General features: G+C 40.1%; 7 protein-coding genes across 11 annotated transcripts; 4 read left to right on the plus strand and 3 right to left on the minus strand.

Moving 5' to 3' along the window:
* Window positions 1-1,258: 1,258 nt before the first annotated feature.
* On the minus strand, window positions 1,259-12,131 carry LOC125771593 (endocuticle structural glycoprotein ABD-5-like). 2 transcript variants are annotated; one of them, XM_049442361.1, is made up of 2 exons: window positions 11,770-12,131; window positions 1,259-2,053 (listed from the first exon to the last, which is right to left on the minus strand). In XM_049442361.1, the coding sequence occupies exons 1-2, from the start codon at window positions 11,770-11,772 to the stop codon at window positions 1,694-1,696; spliced, it is 363 nt and encodes a 120-aa protein (XP_049298318.1). In that variant the 5' UTR covers window positions 11,773-12,131; the 3' UTR covers window positions 1,259-1,693. The 2 variants fall into 2 exon arrangements, with proteins under 2 accessions (XP_049298318.1, XP_049298319.1); XM_049442362.1 differs by lacking the exon at window positions 11,770-12,131 and adding an exon at window positions 2,112-2,394.
* LOC125771591 (endocuticle structural glycoprotein ABD-5-like) lies at window positions 2,542-13,003 on the plus strand. 3 transcript variants are annotated; one of them, XM_049442358.1, is made up of 3 exons: window positions 2,542-2,650; window positions 2,718-2,842; window positions 12,570-13,003. In XM_049442358.1, the coding sequence occupies exons 1-3, from the start codon at window positions 2,639-2,641 to the stop codon at window positions 12,829-12,831; spliced, it is 399 nt and encodes a 132-aa protein (XP_049298315.1). In that variant the 5' UTR covers window positions 2,542-2,638; the 3' UTR covers window positions 12,832-13,003. The 3 variants fall into 3 exon arrangements, with proteins under 3 accessions (XP_049298315.1, XP_049298316.1, XP_049298313.1); XM_049442359.1 differs by lacking the exon at window positions 2,718-2,842 and adding an exon at window positions 12,381-12,505 and having other exon boundaries at window positions 2,543-2,650; XM_049442356.1 differs by lacking the exons at window positions 2,542-2,650; window positions 2,718-2,842 and adding exons at window positions 12,138-12,313; window positions 12,381-12,505.
* Window positions 3,979-5,285, minus strand: LOC125771590 (acanthoscurrin-2-like). 2 transcript variants are annotated; one of them, XM_049442355.1, is made up of 3 exons: window positions 5,075-5,285; window positions 4,762-5,005; window positions 3,979-4,671 (listed from the first exon to the last, which is right to left on the minus strand). In XM_049442355.1, the coding sequence occupies exons 1-3, from the start codon at window positions 5,075-5,077 to the stop codon at window positions 4,538-4,540; spliced, it is 381 nt and encodes a 126-aa protein (XP_049298312.1). In that variant the 5' UTR covers window positions 5,078-5,285; the 3' UTR covers window positions 3,979-4,537. The 2 variants fall into 2 exon arrangements, with proteins under 2 accessions (XP_049298312.1, XP_049298311.1); XM_049442354.1 differs by having other exon boundaries at window positions 3,979-5,005; window positions 5,075-5,284.
* A 177-nt stretch (window positions 13,004-13,180) lies between the features above and the next one.
* Window positions 13,181-13,723, plus strand: LOC125772372 (larval cuticle protein 65Ag1-like). The gene is made up of 3 exons (XM_049444019.1): window positions 13,181-13,189; window positions 13,247-13,374; window positions 13,445-13,723. Exons 1-3 carry the CDS (start codon window positions 13,181-13,183, stop codon window positions 13,710-13,712), a joined length of 405 nt encoding a protein of 134 aa, XP_049299976.1. The 3' UTR covers window positions 13,713-13,723.
* Window positions 13,724-14,118: 395 nt separating this feature from the next.
* LOC125771592 (larval cuticle protein 65Ag1-like) lies at window positions 14,119-14,845 on the plus strand. Its single transcript, XM_049442360.1, has 3 exons — window positions 14,119-14,210; window positions 14,283-14,407; window positions 14,485-14,845. Exons 1-3 carry the CDS (start codon window positions 14,202-14,204, stop codon window positions 14,732-14,734), a joined length of 384 nt encoding a protein of 127 aa, XP_049298317.1. The 5' UTR covers window positions 14,119-14,201; the 3' UTR covers window positions 14,735-14,845.
* A 173-nt stretch (window positions 14,846-15,018) lies between these two features.
* Window positions 15,019-15,575, minus strand: LOC125771598 (uncharacterized). Its single transcript, XM_049442368.1, has one exon. The coding sequence runs from the start codon at window positions 15,435-15,437 to the stop codon at window positions 15,237-15,239; it is 201 nt and encodes a 66-aa protein (XP_049298325.1). The 5' UTR covers window positions 15,438-15,575; the 3' UTR covers window positions 15,019-15,236.
* Window positions 15,576-19,506: 3,931 nt separating this feature from the next.
* LOC125771595 (endocuticle structural glycoprotein SgAbd-5-like) lies at window positions 19,507-20,284 on the plus strand. Its single transcript, XM_049442364.1, has 3 exons — window positions 19,507-19,618; window positions 19,689-19,813; window positions 19,875-20,284. The coding sequence occupies exons 1-3, from the start codon at window positions 19,610-19,612 to the stop codon at window positions 20,059-20,061; spliced, it is 321 nt and encodes a 106-aa protein (XP_049298321.1). The 5' UTR covers window positions 19,507-19,609; the 3' UTR covers window positions 20,062-20,284.
* The last annotated feature ends 105 nt before the right edge of the window (window positions 20,285-20,389 follow it).

A 20,389-nucleotide genomic window follows, 5' to 3' on the forward strand; every position in this document is an offset into this window, starting at 1 on the left:
TGAATACCTTCTTAAAAACATGCCATCATAATGAGACAATCCCTTCACAGTTAAGATGCCCGTTTCCGGATCGAATAATCCTTGCTCTTCGCGATATTGCCCATCTTTAGTTTGATTCGCAAAGAAACGCCCATTTTCCGAAAGCGTGTTTTCGTGGTAGACATCACCATTTGGTACCGACGCTGTAAGGACACTCGTTACAACCAGCAATACTGCCACAGCTAAAATCCAGTAAAGCGATCTCAAGTGTTTCTACGGAAAAGTAAAGAAATCACACGTATTTAAACTCTCATTTGATAAGCAGAAATTGTTCTTACCATTGTTTTCCAGGGGTTTCTCCGTCCGCTACACAAGAACGATGACTTAAGACTAAAACCAAACGTTGGTCTACAACTTTATATATCACTCATTTTCGTCAGCGAGACAAGCTCCAAATGTGTTTGTTTCCACGTAAATTTCATTCGCATACACGCAAACTACCAATCAATTATATGTTATTAGGAAAAACGAATATGAATAGTAACAATAAAAGAGGAAAACTAAAATTGAGAATTCAATTTTTCAATTGACATATAAAATTGACTCTTGTGCTTAACATCAGTTCTTTTGGACCTTAAACATTCTGTCTTCACACAGTTCATACACATAAAGTAGCTGCGAAATAGTTTGCTCGGTGTTAGTAAAAGATATTTCGAAAAACATTCTCAGCAATATTTTATCAACTTATTCGTTATTGTTATTGGAGTCTGTAAGTAGTTACACAAAAACATTTACAGCATTAGGGCAATAGGGCAATAACTAATCATGATCTTGATGTGCATATATATGCAATACAATATTCATTTAACACACCTCGACTGAAGTTCATCGCTATACGCCAACTAAAGTCTTTCGGTTTAGCTTAATATCCCCAACGCGAGATGGCGCTAACAGCATTACATACCTAAAAGCTTTCAAATTAGGTACAGTACACATTTGTTTACGAAACATAGGGTACTCCAAAACACAAAGAAAACATACTACTGAATATCATGCCGATGACTTTGATATTCACGGCAACTGAATTATATAAAATTATTCAAACGTTCTATATTCAAACGATTTTGAAGTTGCTTATGTTACACACCTGGGTTAAAGAGTAAAGACATAATTTGTAACTGCTTTTTGAGATTATGAAAAAAGCAATAGAAACGTAAAAATAATGTTGAACAATGTTGCGCGTTAAAAGTATGAAAAGGTTCGAAACGTATCAATTCACCGAACAATAACGATCACTATCTTGGAAAGGTGAGATGCTATATTTGAGGATTTTAAGCGTATCTGATCTTATATTTTGTATTCTCTATTATATTTTGTTTTCTGATTTCGTGTTTCGTATTTATCGAGAAACCCTGTAATTCGCACATATGAAGGCGCACGCTTTTAAGGCAGGTTTTGGTATAAAAACTGTACATCAATAAGCGATTAAGGCGATCAAGTGTGAACCTGACCTTCCATGATGTTAGAATAGACCTCAGAAAATTGAATGTTTTTTGTTTAATACAATTGCAAACAAAAAAATACGACTTTTTTCTCTCAGTTTTGCACTTTATTTACGAAAAACATTCAGCTCTTTGATGTTGCTCAATCAATCAAAATTATTTTTTCCCTCGTACACAGCAAACATCTGCCGTAGTATTCACCGATGCACTCTTCAACCAACGAGAGATAGTAGCACCGTGTTGGAAATAGGAGATGCAGCAGGAGGAGGCTTCGGCACGATACGATATCCATTCTCATCTGCTTCATAGTTGTACTCGTACGTCTTACCATCGTTGCTCTCAAAGCGATACAAGCCCGTCACTCTTAAGATGCCCGTTTCCGGATCGATGTATCCTTGTTCCTCGCGATACTGCCCGTCCTTAGTTTTGTACGCAAAGCTGTATCCACTGTCATCCCGCGCATTATCGTAGAAAATTAGATCAGAATCTAAATTTCGCACCGGCGCCGCAAAGACAGACGTTACGGCCAGCACCATGGCCGTTGCTACAATCCAGTTACGAGATGTAAAGCCCTTTAATGATAAAATGAATCAGTAAACTCGCATGTAAGAAGCAGCGATACCATCTTACCATCACTTCCTGACCGGTTTTATCAGTCCAGTTCGCAGGAGTGTAAATTCAATACTGAAATATTCAACCAAACAGCCTCTGCTAGATCGACGGTCAGCGACTTCAGTTGCGTTGCGCTGAACGGGTGCCAAAAATGCTTCACACTGGGATAGATCAAGGTTATGATTGTCAACGGGGCATGAAACAGACAAATACATGCACGATAACATGTTCCTGCCGAAATAGAGTTTGTTTCCGTACGTATTTCATTCGTAAATACACAAACTATCATCCACACTGCTAGTCTGGCGGTGAAAGCGCATTTCGGTGCATTTATAAATGTGACTGAAATGACACACTTCTTCAGACAGCGAAGATGCTGCTGCAAGGCCATTCGATATGTTTTATTAGCAAGAAAAAACCTCTCAAATGGTTCCAAAAATATAATCTTACTTCAGTATCGCTTGTCAGTATGGCTGCATCTTCCTCACAAGCAGGTTTAAGGTTGTGTTCGCTCTCTAGATTTTGAATCTTCAATCTACCACAATATGAACCATAAGGTGCACTCTGGAACACAGTTAAAATAGTTTTTCATCTAATACGTGGCTTATTTTTTTCTCTCTCTAGATTTGTTTGAAAGTTTTACTTGTAACATTTGTCGTCTACAGCGCGCACGGTGCACCAGCTCAAGGAGTGGATCCAAATTTGAAAAGTTTTTACCACGATGCAGACGATACCGAGCAAATGTTTTCGTACGTGTTATTAAGATAAAACATTTGCACAAAATATGTGATTAACCTTTTCACACCGTTTTCGGGCGAAATCAGAGTATGGCAGTTTCTATTTGTATGTACATATACTCTTAGCACGAACAAACATAATTTTTAAAAGCGATAAAGACCAGTACAAATTATCTTGCATATTATTTATCTAGTTTTCATAAAATCGCGATCGTGGTTACAAACTACATAAAAATTCTTTCATTACAACCAGCAACCAGCAAAATCCAGTAAGGCAAAACCCAAACGCTTCAATAATAAAAAAAAGAAATCACACATATGAAAACTTTCTTTTAGAATGGTTCTCACTATTGCTTTTTCAAGGGGTTTCTCCGTCCATTGCACAAGAAAGACGATTTAAGACTGACACCATCCAACGGCCAGGGATTTTCGTCAGTGAATCAAAGCTGAAACAAATACATCCACGAAAACTAGTTTAAAGCTACCCAAACTACACATATACGGAGCTCCAGCGAAACCATAAAATTTCCGCAACGAATCTAAATCCGTTGGGAAGAGCCAAGACAGGAGGATTAACCGTCCGACTTGGCTGGTGAACAAAACAAACACTGTTCTTTAGTGAGTTCTCGTTTGAAATGTTACTTTATTCTTAACTTAACATAACTTATATACTAATTTTCTGCTGATCGATCGCGATCAGCAGTTTTACAATATTTTGGTCAGTTACTGGCCTGATTTACATTTGATATAAATCATCCTAAAACAGACGACACGGAACAGATGGTTTCACATGAAAATGCAAATGATGTTCTTATTAGTTTACAAACTACGTAAAACTTTTGTTTCATTGTCAACTTCAGTCTATAAAAGTAACAGATACTAGTTTTAATACAGGTTATAATTTATTTCAACATTTATAGTAAACATTATCTTTTTTACTGTACGATAGTACGTACCACGATGCAGTGGCGGATCAAGCTTCTCGGAGGCCCTACGCGGAATGGTAATTGGGGCCCCTAAACTAGATGGTCGCACTGTCGATAAACTTAAATCAAGAAGGTTTATTTTGCTTTGGTTCACAGGAAGTCAAATTTTGAAGAAAGTGATCAGAGGTTGACTGATTTCAAAAGTGCTGACCGAGAGGGGGAGTGATTTTTGAGTCCCTGAGTGGCACTGCTCTGGGCCCCCTAAAGCTACGCTGTAATGAGAAACCGTTAGCCACACACTCACAAACTTGCCCATATGGTTTGCTGGAAAAAAAAAACTCATTGGCAATGCAGAGACCCCGGCTGTCCATATCATTCGTTCGTTTTTCCTTGGAAACGTTCGATTTAAAGGGGCCCCTGGTACCTTCAGCAGCGCTGTACGATAAAGCGAGAGGGTCTGCAAAGTCACAACCTCGTCACCCTCGATAAACCATTGCCGAACCTGTGCATATGGATAGCAGAGTAAAAAAACGCATTGTCGTAATCTTGGGGCCCAGCTATCCATATGATTTCTTTGAAAACGTTCGTTCTGGGCCTCTAGTGTTCGAATTGCAGTCAGTATCTTGATGACCGGAAGGAGCAGGGAAAAGAATTGGTTGGATTTCTTCCTGTCTTTCGTAGTACTGGTAACTGCAGGATTCTCGACGAAGTGATGTTCTTTTTTTCATCTGTCACAAATTAGTACACTACCTCCATCACCACAGCCTCCATAATCATTGCCTTAATAATCAGCGCCTCCTTCATCGCCGCCTCCTTCGCCACCGCCTCCATAGTCATTGCCTCCTTCACCATTGCCTCCTTCACCACCGCCTCCATAATCATTGCCTCCTTGACCACCGCCTCCATAATCATTGCCTCCTTGACTACCGCCTCCATAATCATTGCCTCCTTGACCACCACCTCCATAGTCGTTGCCTCCTTCATCACCTCCTCCATAATCATTGCCTCCTTGACCACCGTCTCCATAATCATTGCCTCCTTGACCACCGCCTCCATAATCATTGCCTCCTTGACTACCGCCTCCATAATCATTGCCTCCTTGACCACCGCCTCCATAGTCGTTGCCTCCTTCATCACCTCCTCCATAATCCATGTTGCCATAATCCTGTGGGACTGGTACTGCAAAGACAGCCGTTACAAGCAGCAACACTGTCGCAGCTAAAATCCAGTAGGGTGACCTCAACTGCTTCTACGTTAAAATAAAGAAATCACACATGTAAAAAAAAACTTCGCTAAGATACGCAACGATGCTTCTTACCATTGCTTGTTGAGGGATTTCTCCGTCCACTTCACAAGGATGACGATTCAAGACTAAATCCTTCAACGGTCAGCGACTTTTATATATCTCCAAACCCCAAACAAATACATTCGCGATTACAAGAATGTATCGATATCGAGTTCGTTTCTGTAAATACACGAGCTATCGTCCACACTACTAGTTTGTCAGCGATACTGATATGCTACACATCTGCAGAGAGGGCAGATGCTGCTTCAAGGCCGTCCACTATGTTATCAAAAAAAAGATTCTAGTAATGGTTTCAAAAATAAATTCCTTGTTAGTTTGATTGCATCCTCCTAACAAACCGGTTTCACTTTCTAGTTTAACGATTTGCACGACTTCAATATGACCCATGATCTTAGTTTAACTACTTTATAATTCAAAGTTATATTCAATGATGTGGTTGATTTCGTTCGTTTCGATAACGATCGTAGGTTGCTTTAGAATGACCGTATAATAGAGATTTCGGCCAACTCGTTATCTCGAGTCCGATCGATACGTTGGGCCGAATGGAGTCTCCCACACGGTGTAGTATGTGGCGAATGAAAACGGGTTTCGTGAAGGTTTATACACCTTTCCACACCGTTTTCGGGCAGAATCTACAAAACTGTGCTCCTATCGTTGGATGTATAGGAAACGTTAGTAATCTCTGCCGTATTGCATGAATGTGTGCATGAGATAGAATAGGAAGTCGTTTTTAGGAATAATGAACACATTTCACATCTTCTCTTTCAATTACCGAAGTATATTTTTTGTTTGTATATACATTTTTTTCATCCGCACAAAGTAACAAATATTATGTCCTTCCTGACTTCCCGGTTACGTAGTAAGTATAAGGCTAGTAAGCCAAAAATGGCCGGCATGACCTTAGAGGTGGAAAAAAAGAAGCATGCTTTACACAAAATTTTGCTGTAGGTTTCTATTGCCTTGGTCCAAAATTGATTGAAAATTGAAAATTGACCAAAATGGTCAATAATTTTCGTACGAAACTCCATAATGAGGCCGTTGAAACAGCTAAGCGTAATATTCACACAATATTCTGGTTGATTCGAACCGGATGATAACGGGTTTGACCGTTAGAAAAGTTTGGTTTCTTCTAACACCTTGTGAATATCTACAATTTCGTGTTGAGTTCGTCGATATTTGCGTAACTTCTTTCGGTCTCGTGACCGGAAACATCACGGCATGGTTAACGGTAAATGGTGGAAAAGTAAAATTGACACTTTAGTCGAAAAACTAAAGTTCTACAAAAAAAAGGGGAAAAATATGTATGTATTCCAGCAGAAAGCATTTTTAAAACAATTGCGGTGGATTACGATATAGCTAAGTTGAGGTTTTTGAACACGTTTTCTTCCTGAAACACCCTGAAAGTATCCAATACAAGAATAATCTCTTTGCTTTCTTCTTGTTACGTTCGTCGCTTTATGTCAACACAAGTCTTTCAATTTCACTTTTTATCCTTAAAGTCTGTGACTGTCTGGTGGTCAAAACAAAGTTCGTAGTATTTTGCATTACATATTGCATTGTGTAATGCAAAGACTCATGATCAGTTTGTATGTCATTGCTATTGTAACAGAATGTATGACAAAGTTCCAAATTGTACTTTGCCGCATAAAAATGTTGACAGTGTAAAAATATCTCTTTGATGAGTGGAGTGTGATGACAACAATTATTTTTTCTTTTTTCTATATGACTAAGTAGCTAAGGAGAAGAAAACTTATACAGATATTCTACTTAATGAAACAAGAATCCTCTAGTTATCAATCATCGTAAAACGGTGTTTAGAATAATAATGTTTAGCAGAAAGGTGTTTAGAGCAAAAAGGCTCCTGAAGATATGTCATCAAAAGCATTAGGACCAATCTTCATTATGCAAATGTTATGAAAGAACGAAGGAGAGATATGTTAGTTTAAGTTTAAAAATTTTGCGTTACGTAACGTACGTTACGTAACGTACGTTACGTTACGTAACCTTACAGAGCAGCTTGTTTGTCAACATTAGGCGATTAGCGCCGACAAAGTGGTCTTCGTTTTAAACTCGTTTTCATCTTTCAAATCCTACATTGCTACTTATTTGCAAATACACAAACTATTAAAAATTATATGTATCTAACTAATAAAGATTCCGATATGCCATGCATCTTCAAACACCGAAGATGCCACTTCAAGGCCGTTTAGTATGTTTTTGAACATATTTTTTGATAACGGGCCGACTATCCTGCTTGTTAAGTAGTGCTGTTAAGTATCCTGCTTGTACGCTAGTGAAGAAAAAAAATGTATACGTGAGATTTTTGCTTATTTTCACACTGCATTCACGGAATACATGCACGATGCTTAAAACTACAGAAAACTTCAATTTTATGTCATCATCATCCCCAGTCAAAGAGAAACACATTACTTTCAGGACAGCTCATCAAGTATCTCAACGTTTATAATAAACATGTTGGCGTTCACCGATCAAAATCAAAATTTACCACCACCAAGAAGGGAAAGTATAAGTTTCGGTTCAATTCGTGCAGGTGGTTCCGCTCCTGGTATATAAGTATGAGAAAGTTCCAAGAGACGATATCCATCTCCATCCGGCCGCAGGCGGTACACATATGTTTTATCACGTGTGCCCTCTGAACGAATCAATCCCTTCACGCTTATAATAGACGATTTCGGATCAATTGATCCTTCCTCCTCTTGGTAGATTCCATCTTTAGTTTGATTCGCAAAGAAACGCCCATTTTCCGAAAGCGTGTTTTCGTGGTAGACATCACCATTTGGTACCGACGCTGTAAGGACACTCGTTACAACCAGCAATACTGCCGCAGCGAAAATCCAGTAAAGCGATCTCAAGTGCTTAAATGATACAAGAAAGAAATCACTCGTATGTAAACTCTCCTTTGATAAGCAGAAATGGTTCTTACCATTTTTCTGCAGAAGTTTCTCCGTCCGCTACACAAGAACGACGATTTAAGACTGACACCATTCAACGGCCAGGGATTTTCGTCAGTGAATCAAAGCTGAAACAAATACATCCACGATAACTGGTTTATATCGATAAAGTGTTTGTTTCCCCAAAAATTTCATTCGTAAACACACAAACTACCAATCAATGATATGTTATTAGGAAAAACGAATATGAAAAGTAACAATAGAAAGAGGAAAACTAAAGTTGAGAATTCGCATATAAAACTGATTCACGTGCCGAACGCCGGTTCTCTTGACCTTAAACATTCCGTCTTCACTCAGTTCATACACATAAAACCGGAACATCAATGGATTCGCAAACCGGTAAAGTCGTCATCTCGAGTTAGTATCGATACTTTGCTCTGGATGGAATTTACTATAAGGTACAGTAGGTGGTAGACGAAAACAGGTTGCAAGTTGTCACCACTGGATGCTCATCCATCAGGTGCCGATCGCAATTCGCGTTAATAACTATAAGCGGCTCCAAGCCGTTTGCGGGCAAAATATCCAAAATTAAAAACTTGAAAAAAATCTCTGTTGTTTTGCATCAATATCTGCATGAGACAGGACAGGAATTAGTTGCCAGAAACTTAAATTTATAAAAATATTATGAAAATAGTAACTAACAAAACGAAGCTTTTTTTATCTCAACAAAGCAACACCGTTTACTTAAGATTATATAGAAATGTGATTGTTTCACGGGAAATTTAGCTTGATGTTTCCACTGTCTATTCAATTCATTAATTTTTAAATATTAAAATCATATTTTTCTACTTTCTTCTTCTTAAACTTTGTAAATAGCTAATACCGTTTTAATTGTTTTTTTGCCTCTTGTCGAGTTCGTCGCTATATGCCAACAAAAGACTTTTGGTTCCCATGCTAGATGGCACTAATGGTTCATTTCCTGTCACTGTGACTGGAAGAGGGTTAAAAAAGCAGTTACAATGTTGTACTCAACATACATGTAAGAGTGATTTTTTTCTCCAGGGATACTGCGGTACTCGTACCACGGTACAAAAAGTGTGAGAGAGCGAATGAACTTCGAGGTGTATAAAAGCGTGAACTCTAGAATAAATCAGGATTGAACGCGATAAAGCAGTGGTGAGCAGACTAGATTTTATTCCTTTCCATTCCGAAACTTGTTCTGCTCATCTTGTGACTCCTCTTCTACTCTACATACAACTTTAAAATTCCATACTTTTAGCAATATAAACTACTATTGAGAGAATGCTTAAAATAAACGATTGAGAAATAAAATAATTCAAACATACGCTTCTAGTTTTGTGCGCTTCTAGTGTGTTTGTTAATAATTAACACATACAACTTTTGATGCAGCATTATGTTTTTCAATTTTCATACAAAACATTTACTTCTTTGCCGTTCACTAATGTCAAAGTCTACCACCACCCAGGAGGGAAAGTATAAGCTTTGGTTCAATTGCTTCCGCTGGGGGAAATGTCGGTGCGAATCCAGTGCCACCAAATCCAGCTGCTGGAGCGCCAAATCCAGCACCTGCTCCACCAGCTGCTCCAGCACTTGCTCCAGCACTTGGTCCTGAAGGTTTCCCCACGATGTGATATCCATATGCATCTTGGACAAGCTGGTACTCATACTCATTTCTAAATAAACCGCCGTCGTAATGAGTAAATCCCGTCACAGTGATGATGCCCGTTTCCGGATCAATGAATCCGTGCTCCTCGCGATATTGGCCATATTCAGTTTGATTGGCAAAGAAACGCCCATTTTCCAAAAGCGTATTTTCGTAGTAGAAATCACCATTTGGTACCGGCACTGAAAGGACAGTCGTTACAATCAGCAACGACGCTGCAGCTAAAATCCAGTAAAGCGATCTCAAGTGCTTAAGTTATAAAAGAAAGAAATCACACGTATGTAAACTCTCCTGTGATAAGCAGAAATGATTCTTACCATTGTTTTCCAAGGGTTTCTCCGTCCGCTACACAAGAACGATGACTTAAGACTAAAACCAAACGTTGGTCTGCAACTTTATATATCATTCATTTTCGTCAGCGAGACAAGCTCCAAATGTGTTTGTTTCCACGTAAATTTCATTCGCATACACGCAAACTACCAATCAATTATATGTTATTAAGAAAAACGAATATGAATAGTAACAATAGAAAGAGGAAAACTAAAATTGGAATTAAATTTTTCAATTGACATATAAAATTGACTCTTGTGCTTAACATCAGTTCTTTTGGACCTTAAACATTCTGTCTTCACACAGTTCATACACATAAAGCAGCTGCGAAATAATTTGCTCGGTGTTAGTAAAAGATATTTCGAAAAACATTCTCAGCAATATCTTATCAACTTATTCGTTATTGTTATTGGAGTCTGCAAGTAGTTACACAAATACACTTACAGCATTAGGGCAATAGGGCAATAACTAAGCATGATCTTAATGTGCATATATATGCAGTACAATATTCATTTAACACACCTCGACTGAAGTTCGTCGCTATATGCCAACTAAAATCTTTCGGTTTAGCTTAATATCCCCAACGCGAGATGGCGCTAACAGCATTACATACCTAAAAGCTTTCAAATTAGGTACAGTACACATTTGTTTACGAAACATAGGGTACTCCAAAACACAAAGAAAACATACTACTGAATATCATGCCGATGACTTTGATATTCACGGCAACTGAATTATATAAAATTATTCAAACGTTCTATATTCAAACGATTTTGAAGTTGCTTATGTTACACACCTGGGTTAAAGAGTAAAGACATAATTTGTAACTGCTTTTTGAGATTATGAAAAAAGCAATAGAAACGTAAAAGTAATGTTGAACAATATTGGGCGTTAAAGGTATGAAAAGGTTCGAAACGTATCAATTTACCGAACAATAACGATCACTATCTTGGCAAGGTAAGATGCTATATTTGAGGATTTAAGGCGTATCTGATCTTATATTTTGTATGCTCTATTATATTTTGTATTCTGTTTTCGTGTTTCGTATTTATCGAGAAACCCTGTAATTCGCACATACTAAGGCGCACGCTTTTAAGGCAGGTTTTGGTATAAAAACTGTACATCAATAAGCGATTAAGGCGATCAAATGTGAACCTGACCTTCCATGATGTTAGAATAGACCTCAGAAAATTGAATGTTTTTTGTTTAATACAATTGCAAACAAAAAATTACAACTTTTTTCTCTCAGTTTTGCACTTTATTTACGAAAAACATTCAGCTCTTTGATGTTGCTCAATCAATCAAAATTATTTTTTCCTTCGTACACATCAAACATCTGCCGTAGTATTCACCGATGCACTCTTCAACCAACGAGAGATAGTAGCACCGTGTTGGAAATAGGAGATGCAGCAGGAGGAGGCTTCGGCACGATACGATATCCATTCTCATCTGCTTCATAGTTGTACTCGTACGTCTTACCATCGTTGCTCTCAAAGCGATACAAGCCCGTCACTCTTAAGATGCCCGTTTCCGGATCGATGTATCCTTGTTCCTCGCGATACTGCCCGTCCTTAGTTTTGTACGCAAAGCTATATCCACTGTCATCCCGCGCATTATCGTAGAAAATTAGATCAGAATCTAAATTTCGCACCGGCGCCGCAAAGACAGACGTTACGGCCAGCACCATGGCCGTTGCTACAATCCAGTTACGAGATGTAAAGCCCTTTAATGATAAAATGAATCAGTAAACTCGCCTGTAAGAAGCAGCGATACCATCTTACCATCACTTCCTGAGCGGTTTTATCAGTCCAGTTCGCAGGAGTGTAAATTCAATACTGAAATATTCAACCAAACAGCTTCTGCTAGATCGACGGTCAGCGACTTGAGTTGCGCTGCGCTGAACGGGTGCCAAAAATGCTACACACTGGGATAGATCAAGGTTATGATTGTCAACGGGACACAAAACAGACAAATACATGCACGATAACATGTTCGTGCCGAAATAGAGTTTGTTTCCGTACGTATTTCATTCGTAAATACACAAACTATCATCCACACTGCTAGTCTGGCGGTGAAAGCGCATTTCGGTGCATTTATAAATGTGACTGAAATGACACACATCTTCAGACAGCGAAGATGCTGCTGCAAGGCCATTCGATATGTTTTATTAGCAAGAAAAAACCTCTCAAATGGTGCCAAAAATATAATCCTACTTCAGTATCGCTTGTCAGTATGGCTGCATCTTCCTCACAAGCAGGTTTAAGGTTGTGTTCGCTCTCTAGATTTTGAGATAAATCTTCAATCTCCCACAATATGAACCATAAGGTGCACTCTGGAACACGGTTAAAATAGTTTTTCATCTAATAAGTTTCTCGTTTTTTTCTTTCTCTAGATTTGTTTGAAAGTTTTACTTGTAACATTTGTCGTCTACAGCGCGCACGGTGCACCAGCTCAAGGAGTGGATCCAAATTTGAAAAGTTTTTACCACGATGCAGACGATACCGAGCAAATGTTTTCGTACGTGTTATTAAGATAAAACATTTGCACAAAATATGTGATTAACCTTTTCACTTTCCACTAGCTATCGAACAAACGATGGTCAGGCACGGGAAGAAACGACATCCTGGGATCCGCAAACCGGTAAACTCGTCATCTCGGGATGGTATCGATACGTTGGTCCGGATGGAGTCTTCTACACGGTGCAGTACGTGGCAGATGAAAACGGGTTTCAACCATTGGGTGCCCATCTACCCGGTGCCGATCCCAATCCGGATTTGTACACCATTTCCACACCGTTTTCGGGCGGAATCTCCAAAAGTGTGCTCCTATCGTTGGTCGGATAGAAAGCGTTAGTAATCTCTGTCGTTTTGCTCATCAATGTGTGTATGAGATAGGATAGAGATAGACACTAAAACTTTTTCTTTTAAATCAAAAATATATACATATATTTGTCAAAAACGAAAATCTTTTTTTTTCCTTTCGTTTGTTGTATTACATATATGGTTATCCCCACTTGCCGCGAAACAAAACGTTTCCATAGGTCAATGGTAATCGATATGAATTATCTCTAGGCTGTTGGTCAAATGGCTACGAAACAAAAATATAGACAACGCCAGTCTTCCATGATCAAAGCTTCATGTCAGCAGAAACAGGTTGGACGTGTTTTTTAGCATTACCAAAACGTGGCTCACCATGTTCAGGGTAAGCGTAACACACTCCAAAATAACAAGCAAAAAATAATACTTCCTTCTATTACAGATCATTGTTTGCCTACTGACGTATCTACTGTCGTTCGGTTTATTGGCAGAAACTAGGCCTACACTCAAGGCTGATTATAATATCGATCATTACGAGATCAGCAGCGACCCAAATGGACAAACATTTTCGTAAGTAGTATGTTTTGGCTTACAACGCAAACTCTATCAAAACGGCTAATATTCTCTTCCTTATTTGTAGCTACAAAACATTGGACAACCAATGGCGCGATGAAACGGTGGAGATAAATCCCAAAACCGGAGCGCTTGTTATATCCGGTTGGTACAGATATACCGGACCGGATGGCATCATCTATCAGGTCAAGTACGTGGCAGATGAGAACGGTTTTCGACCGCTCGGTACACATCTTCCCGGTGCCGATTTGTCCGATCCGAACGCGTTCAATGTTTTAACGCCGCTCGTCGACAGTGGCATTTCACGAACAGTGTTGTTATCATTGGTTGGGTGAAGTTTTGTTGTTGTTTTTTTCGTGTTCCTTTTAATTTTTCACTGATCATAGGCAAAACTATTCTGCGTGTGTGCTATTTTGTTTCAAAATTATGTAAATCCTATTAGTAATATGATTAGTACGGTGATGGTGTTTTAGAACGGTTAACAAAGAAGATAGCACCGTCAAGAAGTGAACCTCAATCGGGTACCTTCGTTAATCGTTGTAGAGAGCGTTGATTTGTGCGTTCAGCGGTCGCATTCATTGAACGTACCCGATTAACATCTACGGACGAACGGATGAAGAACAACGACCTTGCTGAATGTTACTCCCTCTTCGCATCCCTTGACGGAGCGACGCACTAATCACACGATCTGTTCGTCGATGATCATCTTTCTGCTAGCATTTCGCAGATGCTTTGCTACCGCGTAGATGTGCACAGTGCTTTGCTTTGTTTCCTACATTTACACTCTGCGTAAGGTAATTTTACGCCAACGATAGAAAACCAAAATGCGCGTGGTAAGGTTTAAAATGGCTTCCAAAATTTGAATGGCAATATGTTTATAACATATCATCTCTTGTCTCACTCAGTTTTCAGCGTTTCTTGTGGTATTTATGGTGTGTGCTTCATTAATTACCGGTGCTCCAACCGGAGAAGAAAACAGCGACCTGCTAAGCTATGAAAATGTGCAAACCGAGAATGGATATCGGTTTTCGTAAGTATTAATTGATTCTTTCCTTTTCTTTAAAAAGTTTCTTCGCTAACTGTCATTAACCTTTTTTTTATTTCTAGCTACGAAACTAAGGATGGCCAAGCACGTGAAGAAGTTGGTACAATCGATCCCAGTACGGGCGTAATGACTGTAACCGGGTGGTATAGCTACCGTACACCAGATGGCGCTACGCACCGTGTGGATTTCATTGCGGATGAAAATGGCTATCGAACCGTGGAGGAACCTGGTTTTGCCGTTCCAGAAGTCGAGACGGCAGTTGTCGCTGCAGCACCTATTAATAATGCTTTATTGCTGTCGCTCGTTGGCTAAGTCTAGGGTATATAGAAGTATTTCGTTAATTGCCGTACAGTTTTCTACAACAAGCTAAACGAATACATGTTTGTAATCATTTTGAACTTCAAACAGCACAAATACTTCAGAGAAAAAATCGGTATAGGTATGAGTTTCTTCATCAGTTGTTCCTATAAAAACTTTGTAATAAATAAAGTCCATTTGAAATAGTAAATATTTGAGGTTACAAATAATATCATTCGGCTGTACATCAGTTGTTGATGAGTTTTGGTTGCATTATTTGTAGGTCCTTTACGTTTCTCAACAGGGATGTCTCACAGATACATTTTACTCTACGATGACAGCTGTGTTACAGATGCAATGGATAATTTATATTGCAATAGCATTGTATTTGTCTTTACTCTGTTGAAGTTGAAGTGCTTCTTCGTGGTTACTACAACAACCAATGGAGTAGTTTGATATTTTGATAACTTAAAATTACTAATTAATTGTTTCAAGATCACCCATCAGATGTTCAAGATCATCCCTTCAGGAGTGACAGGAATGCTTTATTATTCCTTAGATCAGCCTCTCGTGCACTTCTTGTCACTGTGCGCGCTCGATAGCCCTTTTTGTCACTCGTGTACTTCACCATCACCATCGTACTACCGTCCTTGCTTTTGAAGCCGTACTGTCCCATCACCATCAGCTCTTGCTCCGGTGTTCCAACATTCACCAGCATTCCTACCTCTTCACGAAACTGTCCATCGTTTGTTTCATATCTTCAACAAAACCAAGCAGAAAACAAAAATCCATTTAAGGGTAAAACTCCGTGTTCTGTATTTTCTTACTTACTATTTACTCACCTAAATCGATACATTTCCCGTTGGCTCTATCGGAACACAGCCCGATAGTGCGACCAGAGCGACAAACGAAACAACCACACTAATAACTTTCATGATGGAAACTGACCACAAAACTGTAAGGTACAGCTTTATAAAATCCGTTTTTAAACATATTTTATCCAACATATCATCGAGGGGATGATTTTGAATAAGTTGAACATGTTGAACATGGTGGAAGTGACAGCTCAAGGAATACATGGGATTATGTACATTGGGGTAGCATAGTTTCAAAGATGTGCTTCTATCAATGGTGATGAAAACCCATCAAGCTTTGATGGCTCTATCTGCAGAAGGTGTGGTTACATGTATTCAAATGTTCAATACATTAAGTAAATATGTTTTATCAAAAATTATAAGAATATTTACTACATTAAAGTAAATAATAGATTCACTCTATACGTTTGCTGAACAATTTTATTTATATTCATAGCGGAGGGAAATATAAGCTTATCTTCGCGATGTCACACAACTGTTTTTCTAAGCTAACTGGTTTAAACTTACTGTTTTGTTCAACCTCGAACCATTCGGTGTACGATAATATGCTAATGGTTGATGATTCGTTGTTAATTTTACCGCTTGTTTGATAAGAGTGGGAATGAGCGATCATGAATTCCATTACATAATCATTGCTTCTGTCTGGCGTGATGCCAAGAGGCACCACAGTTAGCAAAAACTCAAATAGACCCACGCAGACAAAGCTGAAATGGAAGCTAGTATAAACAGAAAATATAATATCGCGAAGCGAGATCAACACGGTTTGCAGGTTGACGAGTAGAACATTCCCTAGATAGCGTCCTAACTCTTATGCAATGGTACAAACAAGTTCATTCGCTTGCATGCAGCTGACCCCGTTTCGTCCAGTTAAGTCTCGTCACCCTGTTTGGATCCCTTTGCCGTTTCCGTTGCCAAACAGCGGTTGATGAGACCAGCTGAAATCAGGAGCAACATTTCGATTACAGCTGACCGATTAACATACACCCGTAAACAAAATTCCTTCCAAGTCTCCGGTACGCCTGAGATTCGACTCGCTAAACACCGAATTTACACCATCTCCTCCCACGCATTTGCTTGCACTACTTTCGATAAGATACGCTTCACAACCTGACGGAGGATGCAGAACGCCAGTTTCATTCCCCCGAGGGTTTCGGAGGCCAGCCGATCCGGACAAACGGGCAGCAAGATGAGCTGCACCCTGCAAGCGCCAACACGGGACATCACTAATAAAAATTGAACCGTAAAACCGTGCCTCACCCACTTGCCTACTCGCAAGGGTCTGGTTCAATCCATTTTGACGCGCCTAGCCGACTCGCAGAGTATCTCCCCGCCACAAAAAAAAGCAAAACGTGAAAGAAAGGTGACAAAAAGAAAAACAACACCACAAATGCACGCATCGCGCTTGGATAGGGGATGATGTAGGTCGAAGGCAAAATAATAATAGGAGAAAAAAAAACTCGGCCCCAAAATATCGTCTTCACGAAATTGTACGATGCCAGGAGGTCAACTCTTCGGGGTAACGACGAACGTCTCCACGGTCCAGACGGCCCCCACGATGCACGCTGACATAATCGATGATGCATCGGCAACAGCTAACCGTACAACACGAAGAGCATGCTGGTGATGATAATGATGATGGTGACGTTCGAATAGATTATCTTGATCGCGATGAACACTAACGGACGCACTGCAAGTCCTTCCCTCAACGAATCGAACCAATGTCAACAGGCTGCTAGTTTGTGTTAACTGTTCGATTTAAACCTTTGGCAGCCAGCTTTTTGTAGTATATATCTTTTCTTAGCTGCCGTTATAAACTTCAAGAAATTATTATGCATAAGTTTAGAAGTGTATCTCTGAAGATTGGATAGAAAAAGAATCTCCAATCTTACTTCCGTTTCGCCAACACTTTAAATGTCGTTAAATATCAAATAGCAAATCGTTCGCCCTCAAACAAAACCGACCCGTCTCCTTTCATGGTAGTTCAGCATCTTCCACGATCGGCCCAACACGATGGGGGTTTTTAAAGACAACAACTTCCACCAAAAAACACCCGATCGCTTTCACGTCTGTCTGTAAGAACCGATTCCGAAGCATAAAAGGAATCGGCGGCTTCGATCATCCCTCGCCTACCGATCCGTGGGGAGCACTGTGGAGCTCGTGCATAAATTACTACTAAAATGTGACTTATGTGTAAGCGCACCAAAGTAGACTCCACCATACTGTTCTGCTGTGAGCTGGTGTGCTTCGACGATGATCCGCCTGTTTGTGCGTAACACTATCGGAGAAAGATGAAGAAGATACTTTCAAGGTTAACCAGAAAGCTGCGGCTTTGTGAATGGCAGCAGGGTCGTGATTGGACCACTTTTCGATCGCCATCAACATGTCTCTTGCGCGGTACGGGAGGACATGGAAGCGTCGTGGTTGGAACATCGCCAGGGTGGTAGTAGCCTTCGGGGGTTTTCACTATCACTAACGCCACACGCGCTCCGACACACACGCACAGTCTCTTCTTCTTTCTCCTGGTGTGCTTTTGGTTCGATGCTCACATTGTGTGGCTTTCATTAGCATATCAAAGTGTTCTTTTTTCTCGCGTTTTGTTATTTCGATCATTTTGCATCATATTTCTATGAACAATCTCGCTGGTGTAAGCATGCGGACGTGAGATTCGTCCGTTACAGATGACTCTAGAAAGATTCCCAGACGTTGATGGTTTGTACAATAGACGAACTTTACCGAAAAAAAGAAAACAATTTACTGCAAAATCAACGATTGTTCCAACAAAACGCAATGCAGTTGAATATCACCGAATCCCTTCAACAGGCTTTATGTTTCTGCTCCACAACTCACCAATTTATCGTACCTTCATTACGGACCATAAATTGCTTTGTTTGTCCACGGGTTGTCCAATTGCTTTGCGTTGACATTTCTTGTCTTGCTGGACGAGATCTTACCAGAAGTCGTCGCGATGTGCCCAGCGCAAAAAGGGCAAACATCCCAAAAACAACTTGAAATGGTGCATCACTTAACGGAACATCAAAGATGGTCATAAATCATTACATATTTACTACCGACATGCGATGCCGGTGCGCTACTTGCTACGTTTCATCTCTGTTGCCGTTGTGGTTTACGCTTCTTCTCAATCACGCGAAAGGTAAGTGATATGTGCAAACGGTGCGATCGCATGTTATTTTGTTCCAACAAAAGACTGACACCGGGCTGTACGGGAGACGAAACACTTCCTCCGCCTGTGCTGCCTTTGTCGAGCAAAAGGCGCATCTCAAGTGTTGAAGCTTGCGTTGAGTTGCACATCACCCGTCAGCTACAACTTCCAACTAAGAAAAAATAAAAACAGATACAATTCTCTTTGCAACCTGCCTACCAACGAGACGAGACATTGAAAGCAAAAGTGATCCATACGCCCTCGGACCAGTTTTTTTCCCCCCAACGAATCTGCGGTTCTAACGGACAACAGACGCACGCGAGGTCATTCTGTTGAGCATCACATTTCACACTCCTGGAACTCCACCAGCAAACGATGCACGAGAATAAAATGATCGAATTTATGCGCTTATCGCTTTGAGGCGAAGACATTTGAATGGAGACAACGATCAAAGTCAAGTTTAGGGGCTGAGGAAACACTCGCCACAAACTGGTTGCCGCGTATATTTACGCGGAACGAATGATCGATGTAATTGAACGAATGATCGATACACCTTACCGACGAGGTGATACCTCGTTCTCTTCAAACAATCATGCTCTACGAGAGTAACGCAGTTGTGCGTTATACCTTTAATGAATGGTGTAGAATCTTCCCGCTAACCGCAAGTCCGTTATCATGGTGCGCGTCCTAATAACCATGCCTCCCATGAAGTCTGAGTAGGAAGCCTCGGTACACTATCGGTACTCGTTCGATGTTGATAACGTATAAAAGAGGATATTACTTGCATTGTCCGTTGTTAGTCACGGTAGCACAGTGATCACGGACGGATTAAAACTTCTGCAACATCCCGACAGTATGAAGATGGTAGTATTTCTATCAAAGCAATTGTGTTTAGTGTGGTTTGGCTAATTCTGTGTGTACCCTATGTTTGCAGCTAATTGGAATTCTTGGTTTAACCCTGGTGGTGAGTGTGCTTGCAGCTCCCTTGGATGATGCCAGAAATGCGGAGATTTTGCGATACAGCAGTGAAAATATCGGTATCGATGGATATCGGTTCGAGTAAGGCTAGCACATACTCATTAGCCAAATTGGAAACTGATCACAATTTTTGACGCTACAGATTTGCCACGAGTGATGGTACCAGTCGCACGGAAGAGGCAGAACTGCGTAATCCTGGCACGGACAATGAGGCGATTGTGGTCCGAGGATCCTATACCTACACCGGTTCTGATGGAAGAATCTATACGATAAATTATGTTGCGGATGAGAACGGTTTCCAACCGGAAGGAGAACACATTCCTAAGTAGGTCAGCATGCGTAAGAAACAGAGCATAACCACAACGGAGCAACAACAACAAAAAAAACGTTCTCAAAATTAAGGATCTATACAACTGTTTAGCGCAGCTGTTCCTTTTTTCTTTTGAGGTGGTAACTAACACTTTTAAAACCTCAACACTCACCAGTTATCCATCCCGTGCTCTGTTGCCAACACGTTAAAGAACAAACCAATAAATTCATGTTTATCAGTGACGATCGGTGCAGCATGTTTGTTCTACATTCAATTTCCTTTACTTTAGTTCTATATTTTAATCTATTTCTTTTATATCTGCCGCATTCACCTTTCGCACTACAAAG

Source organism: Anopheles funestus, chromosome 3RL, assembly GCF_943734845.2.
Source record: "Anopheles funestus chromosome 3RL, idAnoFuneDA-416_04, whole genome shotgun sequence".
In the NCBI taxonomy this organism is placed as follows: Eukaryota; Metazoa; Arthropoda; class Insecta; order Diptera; family Culicidae; genus Anopheles; species Anopheles funestus.